Raw genomic sequence first — 27,890 nt, forward strand, 5'->3', positions numbered from 1 at the left:
TTATTGTAATTACATTATTTCTTTTTATACAGCTGTTGACTTTGGTTTTTAATTAGAAGCACCTCGACCTAGTCTCCCGTCTCATATATCAGCATGTACTATATCAAACAATGACATCAGTCATACGATTATATACTCTATCGATTGCTAAAACAATATTATGAGCTCAAGCCACAAACAGTACACACCTGTTGAAAACAGAAAACTAGGTCACTTTCATCATACTTGCAACACATATAACACCTAATCGTAAAACTTTTCATTTCTTATAAACATTCCCATCCTTTTGGACAAATATAGAAGGGCAGGCAGCCCCACACGATACAAAATCGGGCAGAGCATGCACTACCATAAATAGTCAAGAAAACTCCCGCGTCCGGAGCATCTAAATATAAAGAAATTGTGCGGAGCTTGTTGCTATGAGAACCTAATCCTAAAGCTAAGCTGATAGATCAGGAATTCGCTTGCGTTGATCGTTTCCGTAAATATCGCACGAGGAGGCAAGCGCTGGTCTATTAATACAAGACTCCCGCGCGGCTCCGCCGGGTCCGCTCGGCCGACGTCAGCTGTGACGCGACCATCTCATTTTACTCCAACACCACAATCATACTCGAAACTTTTACGGTCTCAGTTGAGATTACAAGCGTCGTCGGTCAAAGCACTTGCTCTATATTTGTTTTAGTATTGGCCGATTGGAATTGATGTTTGTTGCGATGTTATGCAATCGCAACATATTCTCTTATGGTAGTTTGGTTGTCGAGCTCGTGCGACTAAAAACATGTTGTTGTTCATTGGTCAGCGGCGCTTGACTCACATGTTGTAAGATAAAGCGTGCTATTTTGGGAAGCTTCCACGGTTTTACGTCTCCTCGTGGATCTTAGATTTATTTCGATCCGCTGTTTCAGTTTCGTTCAATCTCCGCTTACAAATATGGACAGCTGAGTTTATGATTGACTTTACATACCGCTGCTTGTTCTTTAACTCAATACTTCATTGTTTATCTTGTAATAGTTAACTATTTCCACTCAAATAATTTTTGTCTATCGTAAATTTATTTTTGTTGTCATATCGTAAAGAAAAGAATAATAATAGTATTTCTATCATGTTCTGCTTTAAAAGTTTTCATTAATTTTTAAGTTCAAAAACTGTATTGAAATGTATTAGTTCAGAAAGCCTACTATACCATTAATGAATATATGGAAGATGACAATCCATGTAATGTTGTCGCTTAGGAACCACATTTCTTTGGCATCATTGTCATTGCATTATGTAGAGCTAAAATGTAAAATTGATTTTATTTTAAAAGAACTACTACAGAGTTTCTTGCCGGCTCTTCTCTGTATCTGCTTTCCGACGGTGGTAAATGTTAAAACTGTATAAAATCACGATTCGAAGAGTGTATAAGAAGTCTAATTGAATAAATTAAAGTTTGAGTTTAAGTATTTGAATATTTCATAGACGACGTAGAAGTGCTGGTATTTATCTAACAATTTCTTTGAATCTAATCATTATATAACAAATGTTTAATTCGATTTATACGAATCTTAATAGCAACAGAAAAACGCTGAGGGATATTTCGGTATGAATACCCGCTGACATATTGTTGGCCCTTTAGCGTTGATTTCGGACTTATCCCTCCCCTGGTGTTCACTTAAAAGGGTTCACGTATTATGACGTCAAGTACTTAAAAAGCCATTGTGCGCGATCGATCAGCTGGTGTAACGTGTTTTACATTAGTTGAACATTATTACGATTTGATCTAATTTTAACTTTAGACTCACATTGCGACGCAGCATGTGTTTCGCACGCTGATAAAGCTGAGCGTTGTTTATCTCTATTAATATACGCATCCTCACCTGAATTTAGAATACCATTTAAGGATTTTTGCTCTTTACTTACTTAAGTTTACTTAATTATATTGGATGTTGCATGTTTGTATAAAAATTGATCCCAATAATATCACATGTATAACATTCAGATCTGGACTGAAAATAAATTATTTGCTACGCAGATATTTGAGCCGGTTATTGTTTGAGCTACAAATTTTATATTGAAAATCCATTTGCTTCGTGTGAGCTGTTCAAAAATTCACAGTAAAATGTAACCTATATTTCTTCTTTACTACATACTTTATCATTTCAAGGCATCACAAGAACTAATACTGCGTGACGTGACTTTGGCATACGCGCGATGGCTATAAAAGCCGTGTTGACGCGTGCGCCCGCGCCGGTGCGATCGCTTTAATCAGCAATCATTATTGTATTGTGTATTGGGTCGAGACACTGCAATGAGATTATGTTTATGATATAAGATCTAGGAAGTATGCTTTTATATTTTATGCTATCGTAAATATTATTATAATATGTCTAATAACGATCTTAGGTAACTAATTTTGGCGCATTGTATAGACTTTTGTATGCTACGACTTTGTGATTCATACGTATTATGAACGACCCATATTTCAGTTATTATCGCATGTGTTAATCTCGGATCAGCTTAATAGAAATTCTAAATAAAACATTCTATTAAAAATAAACCGTATCAAAAACCGTTGAGTGGTTTTAAAGATTTAAGCATACACAGGGACATAGGGACAGAGAAAGCGACTTTGTTTTTTGCTATGTAGAGAAGATCAGCGCGAGTAACTCACATCTGTAACTGCTGTTTCATCGAATATCATAATACTCTTTTGTTTAAGTCAAAATAACGGATTTAAGAACTATTTCGGTGCACGTCTACACTAATATAAAGAAGAAGCGCCATCCATCCATCTTAGGCCACATCTCAGCTTAAGATCAGGCGAGGTCGCGGTCAAGCGCTGACCTAATAATAAAAAATGTATATAAAAAGGAAACTTTTGTACTATTGTATGTAAATATGTAATGTTTTCAAGAAAAAATGCTAGACCCATTTCGAAAACTCTTTCACCATTGGAAAGCTTTAACTTTACTAAGTGACAAAGGCTACTGGGTGATAATATATGTACCACAGGCGAAGCCGGGGCGAAAAGCTAGTACTTTACAAGATTAAACACATGTTTCTAGCAAACCGGTGTAATGTCGGATCTATTGCTCCTGAATAATTTTCAAATTCGTGTTAATATCGAGGCAGTCGGGAATATATTTTACTATAAGTATATGTTCTACAAATTTAGTATGTAAAAAATACCTCGATTATGAGTTCTCAAAGAATTTATAGTTTAAAGATAGTATACGAAACACGCTTAAATTTAGAATTACAGGTGTCTGAGTCACACATGTAAAAATATTTAGCGTATGATTCACAATTTTCCAACGAGCTTGTATAGTGACAGTACAATTAGACAATTAGAAACAAACAAACAGACGTGTTGGTAACAGCAGGCTGCCAACATTACATGATAATGATGCAATTGATTCACGATGAATGACTCTGTTTAGACAATAACGTTTGAAGACTGCACGTTGATATATTTAACACGACGACTCTGCTTTCATAGTGAGTATTGTGCCAAATATCAGAAAAGTTAGAGTTCTATGTAGTAAGGTGTATCCTTTACACTTTGCAGGGACCAAGCGACATAAGAAGCGAGTAATTCACTATATAAATACATGCTGTTTAATTCTATGGAATCTCTAATTGATCAATAACTTCTTTCTTATTTTAACAATATATTTTAATTTTTTTTCATAATTATTTTATTTTATTTTTTCAACTGAGCTGCAGGTTAGCCTCATGGTAAGCGATCACCACCCATCAACATTGAGAGGTACGAAGCAGAGGTAATGCCTAAAGGAAAAGGAAAGGTTGTCAATGGCGAGAAATAATGGACTGGATCGAGCGAGGAAAAGGAAGTAGGCCACCGGCTCCCCCACTCAACGTAAGAAACACAGTGGCATGCCACTATTTCACGCCGGTTTTCTGTGGGGGTGTACTTCCCCTGTGCGAGCTGGCCTAATTCGTACCGAAACGTGCTCGACTCCCACTATATATATATTTTTATTATCATACTACCACGATGAAATCTAATTAAAAGCATAGTATATAGGGTTACATCATTTGATTTTAGAATTTCTTATAATATTATGAACAATAAATGAAATGTTTGTGTCGCATATTTCTTTAACAAATATGTATAAAAGGTTAAAATCATAACTGATCTATTTATGTAGCAAACGAGTGTGAAACTTCTACTTGTCTCCCACGCGGAGATCGATACACGTCTCAAAGCAAGACCCTAATTATTTCGCCGTAAAACGCGAGAAAACAGATCCAATTGTCTCGAAAGGCGTTACTATTTAAATCAGTTCAAAGATAAATGGAAAGTGGGAAAGTCATTACGTCTCCAACATTTAGCTGATAATGAGCGGGAACCGTTTGTTTGGTTGGCTTTATCGATTGCTTATTGCTGTGGATGAGACGGTGATACATTTGATTTGATTTGATTTGAATTACTCTTTAACGGGTGAAAAGTTTGAAATGATAATTTATGGTGGAATACTGATCTTTTCTACGGATTAATACTATTATTCACCGGGATTAAATATGTATGCTGTATCAAATTCGTGTTGGCCTCTCATTCTGTGGAGTATGTCCTACACCCTCATAGGCCCCTCGCGTCGCTGCAGTGGAAACACATATGGGCTGATGATGAATTCAGATAGATTAAGACTGAGTTAATCTTTTAATGATATTGTGTTAATATCATTATTATTTTAATATCATGTGTCTTAAGAGTTTAGAACTCTCAGGACACATGATAATATCGTCTTGGAAACATTTAACACACGTACAAAGCACAACAAACACAAAATGTAATGACGGTGTTAACAAATTTTAATCAAGTGTAACGCAATAAAGCGAGATAGTTTGAAACGAAGTAGATTTGATTCCAATATGAGCGAAATGTCGGAAACAATGGAAATATTCTGCAAAGAGCTAATATCGTAACTGCGACACCGCGCCGCGGTGCGAGAGCTGGCTGCTGGTTTGTCTAACTGTACTTCATCTTGCAATTAACGCACTACATTATTACTTTTACATTGGCTAGTGAATTCTCTAATATTTCATTAATATCTGAAAGTACGGCAGTGTCCTCGTGTAATTAAAAACAAAACAGAGGATAAATATGATTTATCATTGTATAATATCGTATCGTAATAATGTACGATAAATTGGTAGATGTATTGCATATAGGCGAAAAAATTTATTAAACTGAGCTTATAATAAACACAAAAAATCGAAGATATAAAAATAAAATTTCATGATAACCGTAGTTTCCATTCTCCGTTACGATATCTTCAATTTTATGTAAAGATCTATTTTCTAAAAGAAAAGCAATTTTTTCCGTTAATTTTGAATGTGTACAGACAAAGTAATAAGTGTAACCACACACATATAACATATAATACTTAATTACGTTATTATAAATGCGAAATGTTGATTCAATAAAATGAATAAAAACCCAAATGAATTGGATTCAATACAAACACACTAAATTGGCCTCAATGCATTACAAATACAATCAAGTACAGACACAACAAATTCCCTACTTTTTCCCAAATTGGGACAAAATAATGCATAACAAATGATTCAAAAGGAGGTCTTATTGCCACAATTGCTATTGTTATGTTTTGTATTAGATCTATAAGATATAGGCAAATAAAGAGTATTTCTACGTGCAATAGAAGTAGATAGCGGATAGCGTCGCCAGCTCCGAGGCTGCGCCCGACCGCTGCTATTTACGCGCCCCGTTATGAGACAAGTTGCCGACGCCTCAGTTATAGCTAACTAAACTATAATATTAATAATCATTATCCCCCAGAGGGCGGATAAAAGAGCATTGTTGGAATGGATCAAAGCTTAAATGAATTTAATTGTCGCGCAATCAATAAGGTCTATTATCGCGTGCGAGCGAACCCGCTCTTTCGAAGCCGGTGGACCGTTATGCTTTTGAAGCTTTTTATTAAATTCGCTCTTATCAACCGATTTGAATGCGTGCGTTACAATGCCGGCTACTCTTTGATATTCCAATATCTGCTGATATTGTGCGACGCGATTGTGTCGACTTCATTACGAATTAAATTATTGTATTGCGTTGTTTATCGTTTATTTGGATCAATGTTTGCATCATTCAATGTTTTAACGAAAATATTATAATCATTTAGTTTATTTTATCGTTATCGATTGTAATTGTTCTATTCATTAACTCTTAATTGAGTATTTTATTTAAATGATAAGCGTTTGAGGGAATACTTGATAAATAGAATATTAGAATATTTATCAAGTATTCCCTCAAACGCTTTGACATACTGCATAAAAAAACATTTAGTTTATCGTTGTTAAAGCCAAATAAGCTGTGAATGATCTCGTCGCCTGAAGGTATGATTGTAGTCCGTACCCGTAGTCGACTCTCACCCCATCGCTGACAGACAAACAAACTAACTTGGAAGTATTTAATGCGGATCTGCAATTGTCAAATTTAATGTGCATACGTTTAACAGTTGAGTTTTTAGAATATTATAATCAGGATAAGAAAAATATTTAAAGAACAAGCAAAGTCGCTTCCTGCGTCTGTATGTATGCTTAGATCTCTAAAACTACACAACGGATTTTGATGGTATTTTTTTATATGTAGAGTGATTCAAGAGGAAGGACTATATGTATAATAGCATATATTAAACTATTCCAAATTCAACGCGTGCAAAGCCGCGGGCAAAATTAGTAATACATAATGCCTTATTATTATTCATTACATGCCATGAACTATCTTTTAGTATACATGAGTACAAATACGTAAGCTTCGAATTCATCTGAATTTATTCATATATTTTGTGTATAAGCTCCAACCTTCACATCATTACACACATATTATCTGTCAGATTTATAATTTTGAATGATATAAACAAGAAATGTGCCACCTATCTCAATTTATTTGTAGAATGGAGGAATTTTTATACGATTTAAATTATTTTTGGAAAAGATTTAGCTACTTCACTATTAAACCTATACATACTAACAAGGTTATATAAATTATCTTAGAGAATAGATAACTACCATAACCTAACTGATAATAATGTAATGCTATATCAGTATATACTGTTAAGTCAGCATAATCATTCAATGATTCAAGTAAGAGACAGCATCGTTTTTAATTCCATTTAAGTAATTTGCAGTTTCATCTCAAAAGCTTTCTCAAATAATACCAGAGACTAATTTACTGTACTTCATTTATAAAGAAGCATTCACAATACTTTGGGAAACTATTCAAAGAGCATTGCATGACAAATCACAATCCTAATTTTGATCCGTTTCTCTCAAAAATCTGCCAGGCCCGTCTTATCTTTATTAATGGCAAATCGCGTGTGATCAATCGTTTATAATTAAATGTATTTATATACAACGAATGCCGGTCACATTAGTCTTTCAAAAGTGCTAAATTTCCCATCCAGCTGCAGCAAATGGTAAAAGTTTTAGAAATAATAAAATATAAAATATCAAGATCTACCGTGATTCTGGCTGGTGCTATTGTTTTTTTTTTTGAGGATAAGGTCAATTTTATTATAAAATCAAGTGATTCAAGTATGAGGTGAATTTCGAAACGTGTGCATATTGTGACAATGACTTTTTGAACCATCATCTCAGAAATCTTAGCTCTGAAAAGATATGTTGATATACTTTTCGTAGATAACTGTATGATCTAAAATTTAGATCTACAATTTAGTTTCGATGAAATTCGCAAAGATTGAAAACGTGTTGTTAAACATCTGTTAATAAATTGAATACATTGTAATTACAATTAATCGCCGCATTAACAAACGTAATGTAATCTCCGTTTCGGGGGTTCGGTAAGGGGTTGTGGGGGTTGCGGGGTTCGGGAGGGGGGTCTCGGTTGCAGAATTTAATATTGGCGGCGAGCGCGGGTTAAGGCGACGGGTAAATAAAACTCACTGAGGATGTTAAGGGCAAGTTACCTTTTTAGTTTAAGGTGATAATTATTACTAAATATATATATTGATCCGACAATAATATTTAAAGTTCATGATATTGAAAATTGTAAACGCATCTTTGTTAATTGGTATGGTTACTGGTAAATACATATCAACCTCGATTTAACTACTAATATCAAAATGTCTTTTTTACGTCTAAACCACTGAATCGATTTGGAAAATCTTCGAAAATATATAGTTTGAATCCTATGCGAAGAAATTCTCGGTTTGTCTGTTATTTACCTTTGAGTACGCGGGAAAAGAAACGGGCGGAAAGCTAGTCAGAATATTATAACTGTAGAAATATTATGTACAAGACGCAATGACTGCATTCTGAAATCTAATTAATCTAATAAGATAATGTAATGAAAAACGATGATAATTAAATTGATTAATGAATTTCTCATTGAGTTTCTATAGAAAATTTAAGTACATCATTTTATTATTCACTGATATAATTTCAGAAGTTCATGTATGTAGCTAATTAATGAACTTTAGGTTATATATCCTATTATAAATAATATTCTAATTTTCGTATTTCGTAATTGGGTAAAAATAAAAACATGAATGCAAGAAATATCTACATTGTTTTCCCACATAACTTTCGATTTTTGAGTACATCATATACTAAAATCAAATAGCAAGAAACAAATATATGAACGTTAAATAAAATCTAAATAACAAGACGAACAGACTTCCCTTTAAGCGTGTGTCTGCGGATATTTTTACAAACGTTATTACTGGAGCGCGGACGTCGGGGGGGTGCACTGTGGACACGACTAGCTTAGCTTTCTTTATTAAATTTTCGTTTGGGGTCGCATTAGTTAGATGTCAATGCGCCCACGATGCGACTACGATGTGTCTGCCTACGATATTTTATCGTGTGCTGTAATAATTTTTTGCTTGGTTCGCAGTTAGTGTAAGTACGGTGTATTGACACGACTTAGCATCATAGAATGAATGCTATAAGAGACTTCTAATCTTTTTGTTCACAATAATCGTATTCATAGTTATTTTTTAAACCTTTAATTAACGCACAACTAATTATAAAGTATGTTACATTTCATAAAATAAGGTACTTAAATCCTTATACGTAACATTAGTACAGTTCCTTCAGATTTCACTCATTTTCTATAAAATTTAGGACTCTAGTATTATAATATTATTTCTGAGTTACCAATCAGACATTCAGGTGGTTGTCGTGAATTAGTAATATTAATATATTGAATATTGTATGTAGATATTAAACTTTCATGGAATTTCCATTTTATTGAACTCACTTATAGATATCGCTGTAATTCTAATTCAATCATCATCGAAATACATTTTAGTAGTATCTGTTCACATCTCATATATTATTATCATGTTTTAAGAGTTAAGACTATCACCTGGTTCGCAAAGCTTTGCTCGGTTAAATACTAACTATATTTAATGGAAACTGTTTCAACTGTTTCCGAAAATCAAAATTTACGTGAGAAAATTAACAAGATATCAAAATATTAGCCAAATTTCCAAATTTTAATAAGAGACATCTAGGTTAATACATGAAAAACAATATATGCAGATATATCGCAAGAGATGGCGCTGTAGCCAAGATTGATACACGTCGTGTTATGTTTGTACGTTATTAAAATGTTAGAGGGCGTTGGGGAGAAAAATGTATAATTATTTATATTCTATTAAAAAAAAATTATTTCAGCATTCTGTTATTTATGAAACTTAATCTACTTATTATTTCATTGATTTAAATATGTTAAATATATGTCTCATAATTACAAAACTTTAAACGCAGCATAAACGTACTTTGCCAATTCATTAATATTTTTTTAAACAATAAGGTACACTCATTTTCAGAAATTTTCAGACGGAAAGGGTAGGCGGTAGACAGGGCAGAGGAAGTTCGTTATATCTCCAGCAATTACTGCTAAACAAATGAAACGTAACGATATTCACGTCTCGCTAAATGAACGCAGCACAGTCGAGGTGTGGATACGATATTAGTACTTGTACTTATAATTCTGTGATATAAATGTGTAAAATTATAGAGTTTATTTTAAAAATATTTTCTTGTCTGAGTATGTGTTCATAAATTGGTCGTCATGTATTCTTCAGTTGGATTACAGCGCAGGAAGGAAAAACGCAGTTTTATTTATTTTGTTTTGTAACATAGGATTCAACAGGAGTGAGCCAGAGTTAATAAGAGTAATAGCGATGTGCGTAAATAACTTTCATTTAGGACCTATACCTAATAGTGAACATAGGTTCACTAGGTTAGGTATAGACCTAAACCTATATCACAAAAAGCATAAAACTTACGAAGTCGATAAAATCTTTAGAAATAATTACAAATATTATATTTTAAGAGTCAAGTATAACATTATTTAAAAAAAATTAGGTGAATGGTGCTCAACAGTTTTTGTTTTGTACCGAATGCCGAAGGGCTGTGTCGGGTGTTTTTGGGTTTTTTCAGCGGCTTTGACTTGCAAATTGTAGTCGTTCATGTGTCCCGCCCCTTGCCCAGGGCAGAGACGACGTAATTAAAAAAATGGAGAGACAGAAACGCCAAACGCTCTAGCGGTGAGTAGGGGAACTGTTGTTCATTAAGGAACTCTCTTGGTTAAAATGTTAATTTCTGCTCAAATTAAAAATTAACGCAATTTGTTGTTATAGTTTTTTTGAATAGTTTTGCTTGTTTTGTCAATTGTTTTAAAGAAAAGATAACAAAGTTTATGTTTTTTCCTTTCACCACAAGATGGCGCTGTGATAAAGTGTGCTATCTTGTGGGAAGATTATTTTTATTATTCCATCGGGTCTTGTAAAATAATAAAATTATTGCTTAGTGGTTATGCTGAATTTTAAAATTTCATTGTTTATTCTTAAGGTTATTTCTTAAATCAACTGACAGTAAGATGCAATATCAAATTTGAGGTACAAATTGAAAATAATCTGATAAAATACAAGACAATTAATTAATCAAACGAAAAAGGCGGGAATAAAGTAAGAAGCGCTGCTAAATTTAATAATTCTCCATTATAACATGTATCTTCAAGATAATCAAACAAATAGTAAACAGTCACACAAACGAGCATTATGATTCGTGTAACAATTAGCTGTAGGTAATGAGCAGGTGGCGTGCGCCGCGTCGTCAGCGACTGCTGGCTGCTAGGAGATGACTTTACTTTCATGCGTGAGAAAAAATATACACTGGAACATAAAACCGTCGTCTTTAAAGTCGGTTAAACGATTATGACATGTTAATATGAAGCAATCCTTATTTATTTGTTATATACAAGCAGTACTAATATTTTTTTTATTTTAACAAAAATTCAGTAGATTTAAAAATAGATTCCGTAGCCCCATCCCATTTACTATTCTTATTTCACAGTTCCTGAATGATTTGTGTCTATTCGATCGTCCTTTTCCTGTTATACTACCAATTTAAAATTTTCTCATCTGCAGTCATATTGATTTTCTGTGTGTTGCCTATATTTATCACGAAAGCCCTACTAATGCTAAATTACTTTTTATTGTATAATATAACGTATGCAGAATTTGAGAAATAGAGGATACAACAAACATTTGTTGAGCTTATTTCCAAATATTTTGGGTTGTCAAATAAAATTTAAGTATGTCTGATGTTCAGGCGCAAACATTGGACAATATCCTGAACAGAATCAAAAAATAAAATATCATAACCAAATCCTCAATCATAAAAAACGTCATCAGTGTTAACTATATAGTATTATAGTCTATGTAACATTTATTTTTAGTAGTTTTTATAATAAAAAGTAGCTAGAACAAATAATCCAACAGCTCTTGGTGTAACCGTAATCGTGAGAGGCGGAGCGGTAATTAGTTGATTTGGTTAAACTAATTGATGCAAATTAACTAAAAAAGTTCGCTCGGTACACGCGTTGCTTTGATTCGGTTCGGGGTTCCGCCGCGCGCCATACTGAGCACGACATCGTGTTTCTACTGTTATTTGTAGAGAATTAACTAATATAAATAACTGATTTCCGTATTGCTTATTACCATTTTAAATAATTGCATAAAAATTTTATAACATTGGTCTCTAAAATAAAGCGTAGTAAGAAAATAAAGATTTATAAAAAAAAATACGGAATATAAAAAAATTGTATAAGATTTATACGTTCACATATCGTATAGGTCGAGTGTTTATTCCCCGTGTTAAATATTTATACTAAAAATTAGCTTTTGGTCGCGACTTCGCACGCGTTAAATTCGGAGTAGTTTAACAAACTTAAAAAGTTTAATAAATCTTTGAGACTACGCAACGGATTTTGAGGGGGTTCTTTTTAAATAGATAGAGTGATTAAAGAGGAAGTTTTATAAGTATACATCTATTAAACTACTTCAAATTTAACGCGTGCGAAGCCGCGGGAAAAAGCTAGTACTAAGTACGAAACGCGCTAGTGGAACAAATTCAAAGACACTATTTTTATCAATGCAGTGACTTGAACTTCAGTGTATACGGAACCCGCGGGCGGTGGGTGGAGTTACAAACCACGCGACGGAGTTCCGCGAGTTATGACGCTGATAACGGCTGACTGATGGTGATAGCGCTGCTTAACTTTAGCCGCCGGCGTTGCTTGAATGTTTATCTAATTACTGGCTGTAATGATATAAAGCAGTATATGAGTTTGTCAGACATGTTGAGGGTCTATGGAACTACTGAGTTGATTCTAAATTTCTTTAACCGATAGAAACCCATATTATTTGTGAGCACCATTCTACCAATATTATAAACGGTTGTTTGTTACTGTTTCACACGAAAACAGCTTTTCGTATCTACATATAATTTGGTGCAGGGATAGGTTATAGTCTGTGTTAGCACATAGGCGGGTTACGGCTATTGCCTACATTATTTATCTCGGTAAATCCAGAAGATGCGGCTAGGACATGAAAGAAAGTCGGTCTCACTTTGTTATTTTCAGGGTTTTAAACCTTTGAAAAACTTGTTAAAATTTGCTCGATATAAGCAGGAGAGCGGTAATGTGTGCAAACTGCCTCACCTGAGTTAGTAGTATTTACAAATCGTGATTAGTGAAATCGTCGGATAACAGAAAGAGCAGTCAAATTGATACATAACATTTTCTCCAGTAATATATATATCAACGTTTACTTTTGTCCGCATTTTTACGAATATTATTTGCAATTGTCTTTCATGATCTAAGTATGTAACAAATCTCAAAATAATCGTATCATGATCGCGACTCCCTACGTAGGAGGGAAGGAGTGGAAGTGAAGAGGAGGGGGTGGGGGGTGCGGGAGGGGAGGTCCAATAACATGTTAATGTGACGTTTGCGCGCTAATCGAGTGCGACGACGCGCGGTACTCATTTTGTTACGAGTGGCAAGGGCAGGGCTACATGGATGCGTTGATTAATATTATATTATGTGGTCAATTAAAACCGTTAACATCTTTACTAAAAGAATATAAGAAAAATAAGTAGATACGTATGTATAATACTTTATGCCATTAGAAATTTTTGTCATAAATAAATATGTAGGTACACACGCTAAGGGTCACAAACACAGATTTTTTTAAACATTTTTGGATTTATCGCATAAATTTAATTAGTATTGTGTTTATTTACCAAAATGTATTTTAGGGTTTTGATACTGTTTATGTTATGAATTATATACAAACAGGTATATAGCACTTTTGTATAAACAATTTTATTATACTGTACGTACCAGCTAATCAGTGTACTCGGAAAAATGTATTGCAATAATATATAACTTTACCACATATAGCCCAACCTTAACCGACGTGAACAAACACACACATCGAGTGAGAAAAACAATAATTGATCGCAGTTGAGTTTATTAAATAAACTGTAGCACCCTCTACGGGCTACGTCCCGTCATGAGGCTAGTGCTACGCTGCTACGCATCTATAGCGATTTAATCATGTTCCTATTTGAAAAATTATTTCAGTGAAAGATATTTATTTATGGCGGAAGACTTAGGCTATCTATCATAATGTACGACGTGGGGCAAACGACGGGGAACAGCTAATTATAGATATAACTGGATAGTAGTATCTGGAACACGCTACACATATCATAAGAAACTGTTCCAAAACTTATGGGTGGATTACCATTACCATGATAAACAAAATGTATGATTAAAGTATCTTCTATTAATATTGTAACCTCAAAGGAATGAATAAAACCCAGACACCTCGTATGAAAGAACACATTTATTTATCTTTACCATTAGTATATTTACTTATAATAAGTATCATAAGTATCTTTCCTATTAAAGAAACATAATGCATTAACTCAGTGTCATACAAACAAATAAAAATATACAAAATGCAGGCAAGAGTATGTCTCTATAATATTTACATTGACGATTTAAAAATTTAATTATGTGATAGTTTTAATTACAAAATAATTAGTCATCTTAACACATACCGTTGGAAATAACTCTTTTAAATGTAAAATAATATTCATCACATAAGTGGAAAAAATAACATTATTTCTATACATAAGTACTATATGTATACAAGTCTACTTTAACTTAAACTTAAATATGGCAAATTTATTAATAAATAAACACACCGGATATGTACATTATTTACATAGGTTAAATAAATTCAATTATTCGCAAATCTTAATTACAAAAATCAATGTTGAGTTAACATTTAACATGTCTCGTTTCAATTTCTTCAATTTATCGTTATAAAACATAATGGCATGGAAGAGAAAAGCATTATAGCGCATTGTCTAGCTTTGGAAGATATATTTCAGATACAGGAGAGTAGGTATTCAGACTACAAATTATAAAATTTTTATTATGTAATAGTTTTTAAATCAGTTGCTTCAGAATAACGCGTCTAATGAAATAATTTAATACTTCCATTTGCATTGCACGTATTGAGGCGATTATAACATATTTTTCTACTAAGTCATATAAAAAAATGTGTAAAATGGAAAGCCAGGCGGAAATAATTAAACTATCCATATAAAGATGGGAGCAGTACGCAAACAAAGAGTTCTACTAACGAACACAATTTTGCTACCTAGCGCTTATACAAAAGTAGTATACAATCACAAGAGCTATGCCTAATAGTATACAGTATGTACATAAGATCCTAAGTATACAGGACACATTCTATCCTAATTATATTATACACAAACATGGAAAAACAAAGATATTTTGAGCAATTTATATATAGGGTAAATGAACCAATTAATGTCATGAGTAAAATTATATTTAATCAAACTTTAACTGTTTGTTTATTGTAAAAAAATATAACTCTCTGAATTTTCCGATAAACTTGATGTTTCTAGATATTGGACGTTTTGATCGCTTTAAAAGTTTTCTGAAAAAGAAATACGAAAATTATAGCAAACAAACATTATACAAAGCAAATTGTACGGAAAGTAAACGTGACTTGAAGTATTATGTTCAGAGCCGAGTAGCTAAATGAAGTATATGGTATTATAGGTTAGTAATAAGGTCTATAAGGGTGGGTATTCTAATTCTACAAAGACACACATACTAGACATAAAAAATAAGAATTTTTCACATGAAAGTCATATTTAACATATTTTATTATGGGCAAAATATATTACCTTTTCTGATACTCCGGGTGAAAACATAAAATCGTTACATATATTCATTTATATATGAGCTAAATATAAACCCACGTGAATCTCATTTTCGTTTTCAAACAAATTGTCCCTTTCGATTCCCTCTCCCAAACCATTATACGCACAATTTTATTCTAATATCTAGTATATGTGTAGTATGTTTGCAATGTGAAACCTTCTGCAGTTTCCAAATGTATAAAACAAGTCTTATATTGTGTTGTTAGCGTACTCCGATACTGTATATAAAGGTTTAAAAGAAAATTAACAACACCAAGACATACTATCAAACATGCCTTACAAACATCAGCGAGAACCTACAGTTATAACTATAATTAATTCTATTACACCATCTGCAGACCTTTGCTTAGACTCTCGACGTGTTCCTTGGCCTTCATCCTGAGTGCTGCTATGGAAGTAGAGCGCGGGTCGGGGGGCGCGGGCGCGGGGGTCACCGGCGCGGGGGGAGTCAGGTAGCTCGGGTATCCTGAGGGGGGGTGGCTAAGGAAACCTGGAACAGAGATTATTTAAAATTAACTCTTTAAATCATATTTACTTACTCCGGTATACTATTAAATACATATAATTTGCTAACGGGCTAAATATTATAGTTTCTTATTTTCAATTATGGTATAAATTCTTATAATATCCCATCCATCATCATACCGTTGTTTAATATCGCTTTACTGTTTAAAAAGTAAGAAGATACTTAGTTTATGTAATTTTATTTTAAGAAAACACTTTATTGGTCTCATAGTATGGATAACATACATACCCGGTAAAGCTGTAAGCAACGGTGGAGCGAGCCAGGGGTCAACAGGCAGCCCGAGGGCAGAGAGCCGCGGAGGCGCGCACCCGTACTCCGAGAGACCCAGTCTAGCTGCCTCCATCTTCTCTTGGCGTCTCCATTTGGCGCGGCGGTTTTGGAACCATACCTGAAATTAAAAGTGATTTATTAGAACAATAATACACATAGTGACTGGACAAAACGGAAACAAAATATAAATATATAATACTAAGTCTATCAAAATATAATCAGGTAATCATTTAAATGTGTCGTAAATGTTTCAATGAAATAAGTTGAGATATTGGTGTATATGTATACTATTTTCGGATTGACATTTGTTACATATGCAAATAATTTGATAAAAGCAAAAATGTTTACAAGGTCATGAGGGCGAAGAAAAAAAATCAATGTAAATATAAACCGTTGCATGTAACAGCTCCCAATTATATCATACAATGTCATTACACCCGAACCAAAGCATCGTAACATTCAAACTGTCGTCGTGAATAGAAAAACTTTACAAACTTCCAAAAATAAAAACAATATAACTCGACAGATTAATGAAGTGACTCGCAGCAGGTCGACGATAATTGATGCGCCATCTATTAGCCTATTACTATCAAAGTTTACCCTCAGTCATAAAACCGGCGGTTGAGCCGATAAATCAGCGAGCGAACACGTCAAACAGTTTGAGACTAGACACAACAAAACTTGGAATACGTTGAACGCGAACTCAATCATTTAAATGTCCTGTTATAGTGTTCTTTACCCTACGGTTGCGGGGTGTCGCAATTTGATCTTTACATGAGGGTGTTACAGTTTAAATTTGAATTGGCGTGCAGTGTCAAATTCTAGTGTCAAATGATATATTCATGGGGTGAACGTAAAAATTCATAGTTTGCGTGACTCGTGCGGAGTCGGTTACATGCGGCTCCCGAGGCTTTCCCTCAAACTTATTAACCGCCGCTCACATTGCATTGACGATACATCGAATAAGCAGATTGTTGTTACTGCTTCGATATATATTGAAATATTGCATTCGTACAATGTCAATTTTCGTGGAAGTATTGAATCATATAAATAAACAGTTTTTTTTAGGTTTAATGTTTTATTTTTACAAGCTTATAGTTGTTTTCTGTACAAAAACGCATACCTTAGTACGCAGATGATTTTATATTAAATTGCTTTAATCTAACATTTATTTGTCGAGAAGTATATAAGTAATAAGTATAATGTAAGTTCCTATGCATTCGATCGTATTATTTTAAAATATTTTCATAACCTAACTAACAGATGAAGTTGCATGAACTGTTATTGAAAACATTGAAATATTTAAAGGTTTTGGATTAAATTGTTTGAATATAAATGAAAACAATGATTTTCTGAGCATCAAACACAATTTACTTGAGTCTGTCATTCAATCCATACATAGTGCGAGTTTATATGAACCTTGTTGGAGCCGACGTCCCGACCCGACACCGCGCAAGTCGCAACACATTAACGCCTTCTTGTGTTTACTCGTATTTTTTTTAACGAGAGAAGTCACTATTTACCACACCTGGCGCTATATGATTGAAATACAATGAAAGTGTGAAACCCAATAAAAATCCATGTGAAGAGATTTAAGCCATTAACACACTAATAATGAATAAAGACGAATATAAAGTCACGAATTAAATGTAGCATTTCGTAAAGTTATACCTCTCTACTATCTACATATTATATGGCCTATGTAAGTTCAAATCGGTCCAGTGGTATTTGTGTGAAAGCATTACAAACATACTTACATACAAATAATTTCTCTTTATAATATTAGTACTTATAAATGAGCAGCACTTGAAGCAATTTTAAGTAAAAATTATGGTAACACAATTATCAATAAAACCTTCATTCCGACTGCTGCTAATAGCAATTACCGATAATTAAGCCGTAACCTAGTATATACTACTATAAAAGAGCTTAAATAATAATAAACTGTAATGCTATCTTTAATCTAACCTAAAACGCAATTACCAAAATAATTGAGCGGAATAACCTACATACTTCGAAGCAATTAAAATTTACATAACAGTTAAATAAAATCACGCACAAATTGAATGCTTGTTTTCGTGCTTAGGCGATCTGTTCGGAAATCTAATTATAACTGAACAAACGTCAACAAATAAGCCTGTTTTGGTAATTAATAATAATAAAATGTTGGTAACTGCGCGCGTAGTCGTAGCAGTTCTAAGCGGACGCGGCACGCGATTCTTTAGGCCATTTTTACTGGAATGTAGCGTAGGAATAAACTTTCAATATGCTGCATCTATGGGAATATATTTGTTTGATATGATGAGCAATGTGTAAGTTTAAATCATTATTTTTATCCCGTCATCCGTAATTATCCCAATGCAGTTTAGTTTAGGGCATGATTTGCGAGTATAGTTGTTTTTTAATATTCCTCAAATACAAGTGAACATTAAACCAAATCAATAAACATTTCCAAACAATTGCAATCAAGTCCGCGGAGCAGCGGGGTTTCCGACTGTAGTTACATTCTTATTACGCATTGATTGAATAAAAACGTCACAATAAAAGCAAAATACTCGAGCCCGCCCGCGCCAACTGTCACAGATAAAAAACAACAATGGCGCCGGGATATGACATCTGTCAGATTTCAATTTGGAACGCGCCGTGATTGGTCGATGGCGGCGTTGTGAGCTTGTTTTGTACGTATTTGTTATAGGATTGGACATAATTGAGTTATTCTCTTCTGGCGAAGTCTTTTAGCGTTAATTGTGTAACAAATTGACTTCGCTTTTAACATGTGTTGTTGTATAAACGCGTTAACGGTGATTGCAAGTGGAGTAATTGCTTTTGAGGTTAGATTGTAAGGAAATTATATTTATGATGCTGTTATGCTGCTCTATTATCTGTACGACATTTTTGTATGTTTACGTAAGTTTTGTGTGAATAACTTGTACTTGTAAGTTCTTTCTGTTAAAGTTAGCATTATCTGAAATAAAAAAATCTGTAATATTTTAGATGAGCAAATAACAAAATTCTACCCGCTGCAAACAAAGCATGTAAGTATTTAAGAGTTCAAAAGTATTCATTCAAAAGCAAAAAACTGAGAGTCCTGCCAGACAAATTGGATCGTGTGAAATGGTCCCAAAAGACCGTAGTAAATGCTATCTGGTGACAACAAGTCGTTAGGTTCACGTGTCAGTGTGTGTGTCAACTTTTTAAACACACGAAACTCACAGTCCCATAAGAATCATTTACAATTGTTGGTCACGGAAATAATAACCTGGTAAATACTTAAAAAGCCTATAATTTAAATGAATATTTACCGTGGCATAATACCACAGAATACTTAATAGTAGTGTGAAGAATATAACCCATTAAATGCGATGTTATATTTTAATCAAATCACATTATATATTTCAGACATTAACATACATAAATTAGCTGCACTATCATACAATAATTATATAAAAACATAATCAGCACATTCTAGCCTTTTTAGTTTCAGGAGTTTTGACATAATTGAAAGACAAACACACAAATGTATATGACAGTAAGTACGCTAATGTGAAACGGGAGAGTCTCGTGACAGGAAGTGTGATTTCCGCTTAAAATCATTTCGAGACATCCAACATCCACATCTAAGTTATATTACACATACGCAACTTGGAATATTTGTAACTTTGTCAGGCAAAGACTTTTCATCATTTTGTATTAAAATTAAGGTAACATAAGTTACGTTACGTAAAAATTTGTTTATTTTATGTTATTATTGTTGTTTAGATGTCGTTATGTACAAAAGACAGGTTATAAGTTATCATCTGTTAATATTCCTATTGATCCTATATTTTTTAGATATTGACTGATACCTACTAAAATAGAAAAACCAGTGTCATCACAATAACCGCAACTCTCAGTTGTATGTTATTGCCTCTTTAGTGAATAGCTAAAGCAAAATGAAAGTTAATAAACTGTCCTATAACGATTAATGGCATATCATAAAGAGCTTATATAGAAAGAAAGAAAGAAAGAAAAACATTTATTTGACACAGACATACACACACACAACAGATCAAACAGAAAAAACAGAAGCATACAATAAAAAACAAATATATAAGAGGAAAAAAATAGATAAAAATAAAAATTTACACTTAACAATTATGTGTGGCTGCGTGTGCCAAAAAGGAAATATAGAGCAACTCCTATGCGAGCGACGTCGCGGGCTGAGGGTTGTCATAACATTATTATGTTACTAATTAAGTTAACACGGCGTTTATATGTAAATATCAATGATTCTACGAAATGTGTACGCGCATGATTTTATAACGACTGAACCATATTCGATAATACTTTTTCCTACAATATAGGTAGTATTAGGACAAGGTGCTTTACATATCTTCAATATCTATCTCCAATAATATCAAAGAAACATGCGAAGCTTCTTAAGCGTATAAAATAAACTCTTATTAGTTGCACAGTTTTACTGTAATTCCGTTCAATAATCAATTAGATTAGGTTTAGATAAGGATAGTTACTGTTAAATTTAGTTAACATTATAAAATGACCATCTGGGTGGGGCCGTGACGAACAACGAGAAAGAAAAGAAAAACACTACATATAAGGCGGTTACACACATGTATAAAAGCGAAGGTTGAACAATAAAACAATAGTCTAGCCCGACCGCTGTCACGTGAGTGTCTTTTTGCTACGTGACATCTCGCTGACGGGACGCTGGCGTGACAAAAAACTTCTCCGATGCCAGGTTTAAATTTTAGAGTTATTGGTTTTTCATGTCTTTTATTCCTTTTATTTTTATTTTTATTCCAATATTCTATGAAACTTTATTAAATCCGGCTATTTGTGAAAAACCTGGCAAAATGACTAGGACTATGTTATGTTTAAAGCAGTGGTGGCTCAGTGGTGAGAACCTCGGACTTCAAAATTCGGGGTTCGAGACCGGACGAGCGGGCAGGAAATAAATTGACTTTTCAATTTATCTGCGCATGTGGATAAAATCACCACTGCTCGTTACGGTGAAGGAAAACATCGTGAGGAAACCGGCATGTCCGAGAATTAAAAGATCGACGACATGTGACATCTGCCAACCCGCACTTGGCCAGCGTGGTGGATTATGGCCTAAGCAATCATAGGAGGCCTGTGTCCCAGCAGTGGGAACATATATAGGCTGATGATGATGATGATTTTCTCTGAATTCTGTCGTTTAATCACCTAAACTATTTAATTGTATCTAAAAAAAATATTGTATGTAAATAATTGTATCTTTTATATATAGGTAGTTAGAAAACTAATAATTTAATATCGAATCGTACAACATTAGGTAATATGTCAATGACATTTTAATGTGGATTGACATAAATTTTTCTTTTGTTCAATAAGATTCACCGATGGTTTAGCTTCACTATCATCCGATCCGATAAATATGTAAGAGACCAGTATCTGCAGCTAGAAAGTGTTCTATTAAGTCATGTAGCATACAGATATTATATAGAACCTGTGTGTTGTGGGCGTCTGTACCTAATCACATTACGGCGACCAATAGCCGCTAGTCTTATAGTCTATACTACATAATAATTGCAAGAGCACTACACACTACTTTTTATTGTTACTGGATATCAACACTCGTACGGTGAAAAGAAAGTAATCTTGAAGGGGAAATTGTTTAGTTATATCGACGTACTGTATTTCAATTTCAAAAATAAGTTGTTTCCAAACATACGCTTAATTTATAGAATCAAATAAATTGTCTCAATTGCTCTTATAGAGTACACATTATTTAAAGCTGGCGATCCTAATTAGTATAATCAGATAAACTCATTAAATTTTTGCCTTGTCCATTGACAAAAAGGACAAAAAGAATCAATATCCATGATAAGTGTACAAAGTTTAAATTCTTGTGTACAGCAGTCGGTATCATACGAACAAACAAACATGTAGGAATATAAAAAAACTGTAATAAGTAATACATATTATGAATTTTACTCTTTTTTGATCTCCAGAACTGGCTTGTTACGAAAAGCTTGTTTTAGGCAAAGATAATATGATACTATAGTTTTGGACTACTTCTAATTCATTTATATAATGAAGTAGCGGTCAGGCCCGGCTGCACCTGTGGCACGTTCTTCTCTCTATAAAACGGTCCTCGTGTCTTACAAAACCGTAAAAAATAGCCAATTTGGTCCGGCCTTTCTAGAGTTTAACGCTTAACAACACATTTTTCGATTCAATTATATCTAGCTATATAAATAAATCGCGTTTTATAAAATAACCTTTAATTACCTTACGCCTTATGTCTTTTCGTCGAGTTATCGAAATTATAAGCAGACGCACAAAGTTACGTAACAGCATGAGAACCGAAATGTCGAAAGTGTTCGAGCCCGCTAGTCGGCCATCGATCCACAATACCTTTATTTACAAATCCCCTCCCCTTAACAAACAACTTCTTTTAAGAAAACGCGTGAGACAACATCATTTTCCCAATACGAGTGAGCGAGATGCACGACCATCGCCATCTTAGATGCAGCTTTGGACCAAAAGTTAGCTAACTCGTTAGGCGTAAAAGGCCCTATATAAAGAGAAAGGTTACTTAAATTTGGACTGTATTCTTTGAAAGTTAGGGTCGTGTTTGTATTGGGTGGCGGCTAATTTGTTCGTTTCTTAAGGGGAGGGCACAATGATCTGGTTTTGATGGGGTTTGTTACGTCTGCTCCTGATGTTACCTTTAATAATGACTTGTGATTGTATTTGATGTGCCTATTAATTTTGACAAAGTGAAAAAATAATAATGGGTCCCATTGCATTTTATTTTTGAGTTTAGGAACAGTCCGGTGCAGGTGGGTAAATAAGGCCTAAATATATATAATATGGCAAGACTTAAAAACTTAAATATGTACGTACAGAACATCATATAAGTTACAATTATTTTATAAACTCTGTAACAGTTAGAAATTACGAGACGTCCCCGTGACCACGCTCGCTGTAAAGTGTTCGAAACGTCGGGTAAATAATATAATGATAAAATCCGTCAAAAAGCCTTTAATTTCTCAATGAATAATACTCGCGTAAAATCAAACACAAGAAAATACTTTGTAACAGTTTTCTTAACTTATAATTATAACTTTCTCACTTCGAGTGAATGTTTAAAAAACAGTTCATATAACAAAAAAAAATTGTTTCGGCTATATCACAAAGTTGATTTTATTTGAGAAATCGCTCATTTAAATCGAAAAATACGCCACTGATTAAAATATTTTTATCAATAAATAGCTATTCAAGGGAAATATAGGGAAAAATAGGCATATTTAATGCCGAGTTGACACGTGCGAAGTCGCGACACGTCACGTCACGATACATCACTATGTTAGTTAATTGTTATACATTGTACCATAAAAGTAAATTTTAAACCCCAAATCCCAATGGAGACCCGACTATAAAAACATTTAAACCATACATTTACTACCCAAAAGAACTCGGGAAGCGCAATTAGTCGGCAATAAACTGGCGACCTCATCAAAAGCACAAAAACATCAATCAAACTGAATTAATCTGCAACTAAATTAACTCTCGCAAACATAGCGTCCCCTTAACGACTACTCACAAACAATAATTGACTTTATTGCTGAGAGATAACGTTTAATTTTATATAAACTTCATTCACCAATCCATAGAATACTGTTATCGGGATTGTAAATGAAAAATATAAACTGTAACACCACTCAATAAGATTCAAAATTGAGTGTAATATTGCGTTCATCTCTTGATTTCAATTTATCTTCAAACCGTTTAATGATAATGCGGCACGAACGGTTGTAAGCGCCATAGATTGTTAACGAAATTGAAATCGTAACACAATCAGATAGAGTTCTTATTCGATTACGCTGAACTCTTGATAGATTTTTGCGGCGAGCGTTTTCAGTTCTTATTTCGTTCAATTAAGTTACTAATGGTGATATCCTCGTTTTGTGGATGAGTTAATATGGATTCTATATCTTACGATTATGGTTTATTTTGTTTAATTATACTCGATTCATTAAAAGGATATTTAAAAGCTATTAGGCATGAAGTGTGGATAAATGATGATCCTTTGAAAAATTGTTTTGTTTAAAAAGCATTATGTTGGGTGCGAATACTCTATATCTGTATCGAGTCAAAACATATAAAGAAAATTAACAATGATTTTTATTATAATTACATATTTTCATATAAATTTAAAACTATAAATAAAACATAATTTACACAAGTTTACATTCTCAGGTAATTAATATACGTTTCATCATCGAATTTAATTATGCCCTGTAATTTTCTTGTTGTTTTCTGCAATAAGAGTATTTTCAAACACAATAAATATTTATAACAGCTATATTATAGCTTAAAATGTTTGTAGGAAGAGTTTAAGAGTGAGAGACCCTCACGATCATATCATAAATCGAATAAAGGCTAACGCCCATTCAATATGTATAGAGTGAGAAAAGTCGAGTTCATAAAAACAGCTAAATAGAGTGCGGCTCGGTTCTGACAGTAATTAGTTTACGGGGACAGGCCCGTGACTCTCGGGGGTCCGTGGATATTGTAAGACAAAATATAAGACATGAGTTAATTGTTATTGTGAACTGCATTGTAAGATTATAAACACATGTTTCGTATAATTAATAAAAAAGAGTTTATCTCAGGTAGAAGTATAAGTTTAGTTTGTGTTGGAAAAAGAGACAGACAATTGTTTTTCTCATTTCAGTTCATTCATTTATAACAAGTAGGTTAACACATACGTAGGCATAACAATTTTATGATGCTGATGGCGGTAGCCGGCAGAACACACAATATTTATTTATTATTTAAGAAACTGCTGAAAAAATTGTGTATAGAAGATACTGTGTTTACTGTGCAGCCTTATCACTAAAAGGTGATCCCTTCCAGGCAACCAGGCTAAAAGGTAACAAACACGAGAAACTGTAGTACTAATGTAGAGGCATTTTCGGAATAAAATCTATCCTATGTCCTTTCTCTGGTTTGAAGTTATACTATCTTGGTACCAAATTTTCAATTTTGGTACCATCCAAATCAGTTCAGTAGTTTAAGCGTGTAGAAGAGATAGACAGCCAGAGTTACTTTCGCATTTGATATTATGGGAGATTATAGAAGGAGAGAAAAGTATATTTTTTAATACAATCAGCATAAACTAGAATTCCTCGTATGTGGAACCCGGCGCACAGCGGAGGGCCGACAATGTGGGCTAACGAACGAAGCGCCGCCGCTATTTGTTCTAACTTTTTCCAATCAATTCCTTTTGTTGACTTCGCCCTTTAATTACTGTTTTACATTGTTTTTCTTTTTGCTCGCCAACTTTTATAAATTGCTTTATTACTATGTGAAGCTTTTTTAACAACTTTGTCTATTAATAAAACACTGAAATATCTTTTTTTCTTCATCTTTTCAAGCGTTCTCTTGTCGCAGTTTTGGTGAGATACAATTCCTGAATTATATGATGAATGAATGATGCTGTGTTTATGTTTAATTCATATTTATCTATGCTTCAAACAATATATCTAGATATAGTTTGGACTCTTTAAATTAAATTCTACATGACCAGGTAAAATTTAGTTTGAATATTTACTACTCTTAAGTTTTTTCTCACAGTTTTTTATTAGTAGACAATTATTTCGACGAATTCATGGTTCTTGAGCTGATTACATATGAATGTAAAGCATCACACATCATACATAGTAACAAAAATCTGATCTTAAAACGTAATGAACCTAATCCCCCAAATGCCAAATTAAAAACTCCTTAACCTCTTAAGTTGCACAAAATGAATATAGTGAGCTGTCATGTAAGAGGCGCGTGTAAACAAGCATTTAGGAGGGTAGCTGGCAAATAAAGGCGCGCGCACAAGAGCTGATATCGAGCAAACAGCGCGATATTAAGTGCGCGCAAACATTGTGCCCGCGGCCTTATGGAGTCTTCAACTTAGATCGCTTTAAAAATATATCCGAAGGACTTTATAAGGCTGCGTGTAAATAGAGCGTAATGCGCTTCGTTATTGGGTGTTGCATGAATCTTAGATTGTTGGATAATTTCGTATCTGAATTTTAATGTTGTTGTAGGTCAGTATGATTAGGTGTGCATATATCTCATCCTAGTAATCAAAGAATGTTAATTTTCACTGTAAATCTAATTGCGAAATAATAAAGTGAAACAATAATAAAAAAATGCAATATTAATGAATGTCACTAGACACTGTATAATTTAAAATCGGATTATATCACCCGGAGAAGTTACCATAACATCTAGCAGGAGTAATTCCTGTGTGGGAAAAAGAGAGCTATGTATATAGCTATGGTAATTTTACATCGACTAGCGCTGCCACTTTCCTACACTGACATTACTCCTGCTTCAAGACGTGACCCCCAAGTATCAAAGTCATTAATAATACAATTCAACCATGGTAATATTTATAATATTTCAGTTGTATTTTCTATTACATTTTCTTAAATTCCCACCCACAAGCTGTAATTACGATCAACCACAAAAACATTAGCATTCAATTATACCAACGTAATGAGGCACAATGCGCTCCGCCCGGCTGGTCCCGGACAAAACGGACAATGCCGCGACAACGTGACACGTGGTACATTGTGATTTGTGATAGATTTGTGACAGCTAATCAGATAGGTATCGTTGTTACATTTTATCACATTTGTTAGTTATTAGCTTGCATTGTATTGTTACTGATGTGAATTAAAATTATACATGTTATATATATTAGGGATACACTTGAATAGACAGTTTTTGAAACTCGGTTATTGTAGTGTATTACGCGTGTATAAGCTATCCTACATTTAGCACTGAAATATAAGTTTTATTAGTAGCTACGTCAGAAACATATTGTATGTATTCTTCTCACACATACAACTTAATCTGTTGTAAGGAACAGGTAATATTCGGTTGTACATAACTTTGAATCTATAATAATTTGATTATGATCTTATGCACGATTCTTTACATCGATTAGAATAATTTTGGAATACAAAACAATATAAAAACAAGATAACCTTGTATCATATCAAACCGTTTTCATTCAGATGCAGGTCGCACTAAAGTCGTTCGCTTGCATTGAACTTTGCCAGATGCTGCAACTCCGCTACGCAATAAAAATGTACTTACGCATAATTTATCACCCTTCGAAGAGCATATTGTGCACCGATTCAATAATCTTAAAAGTTAAACAAGGCACACGGTTTCCTTATTTACACAGCACAAATCAACATGCGAAATCGCGACAGTCGTGTCGTCGCGTGTCGTCGCGTGTCGGACCCGTGTCGGACACGTGCCGGCCTCTAATTGGCCGCAGCGTCACAAACAGTATCAAGTTTCGCAGTTAAGTATAGTAATGAGTGAGGTCGGACGTTTAACTGGTGCTTAACTTGCACATATTGCATTACGAATGTGGGGTTACTGTTTTTAAACCTCTGTAATAAGTCCTTCGGGACGTGGG

At 33.7% G+C, this 27,890-nt stretch overlaps 1 protein-coding gene across 1 annotated transcript in view; it reads right to left on the reverse strand.

Moving 5' to 3' along the window:
• Window positions 1–15,932: 15,932 nt before the first annotated feature.
• Window positions 15,933–27,890, reverse strand: part of LOC119836768 (retina and anterior neural fold homeobox protein 2-like) — a 37,940-nt gene continuing 25,982 nt past the window's right edge. Inside the window, exons 3-4 of the mRNA XM_038362225.1 lie at window positions 16,364–16,523; window positions 15,933–16,099 (exon numbers count right to left, since the gene is read on the reverse strand). Coding sequence (XP_038218153.1) covers window positions 15,933–16,099; window positions 16,364–16,523 — 327 coding nt within the window. The remainder of the gene's footprint in view (window positions 16,100–16,363; window positions 16,524–27,890) is intronic.

Source organism: Zerene cesonia, chromosome 25 (genome assembly GCF_012273895.1).
Source record: "Zerene cesonia ecotype Mississippi chromosome 25, Zerene_cesonia_1.1, whole genome shotgun sequence".
In the NCBI taxonomy this organism is placed as follows: domain Eukaryota; kingdom Metazoa; phylum Arthropoda; class Insecta; order Lepidoptera; family Pieridae; genus Zerene; species Zerene cesonia.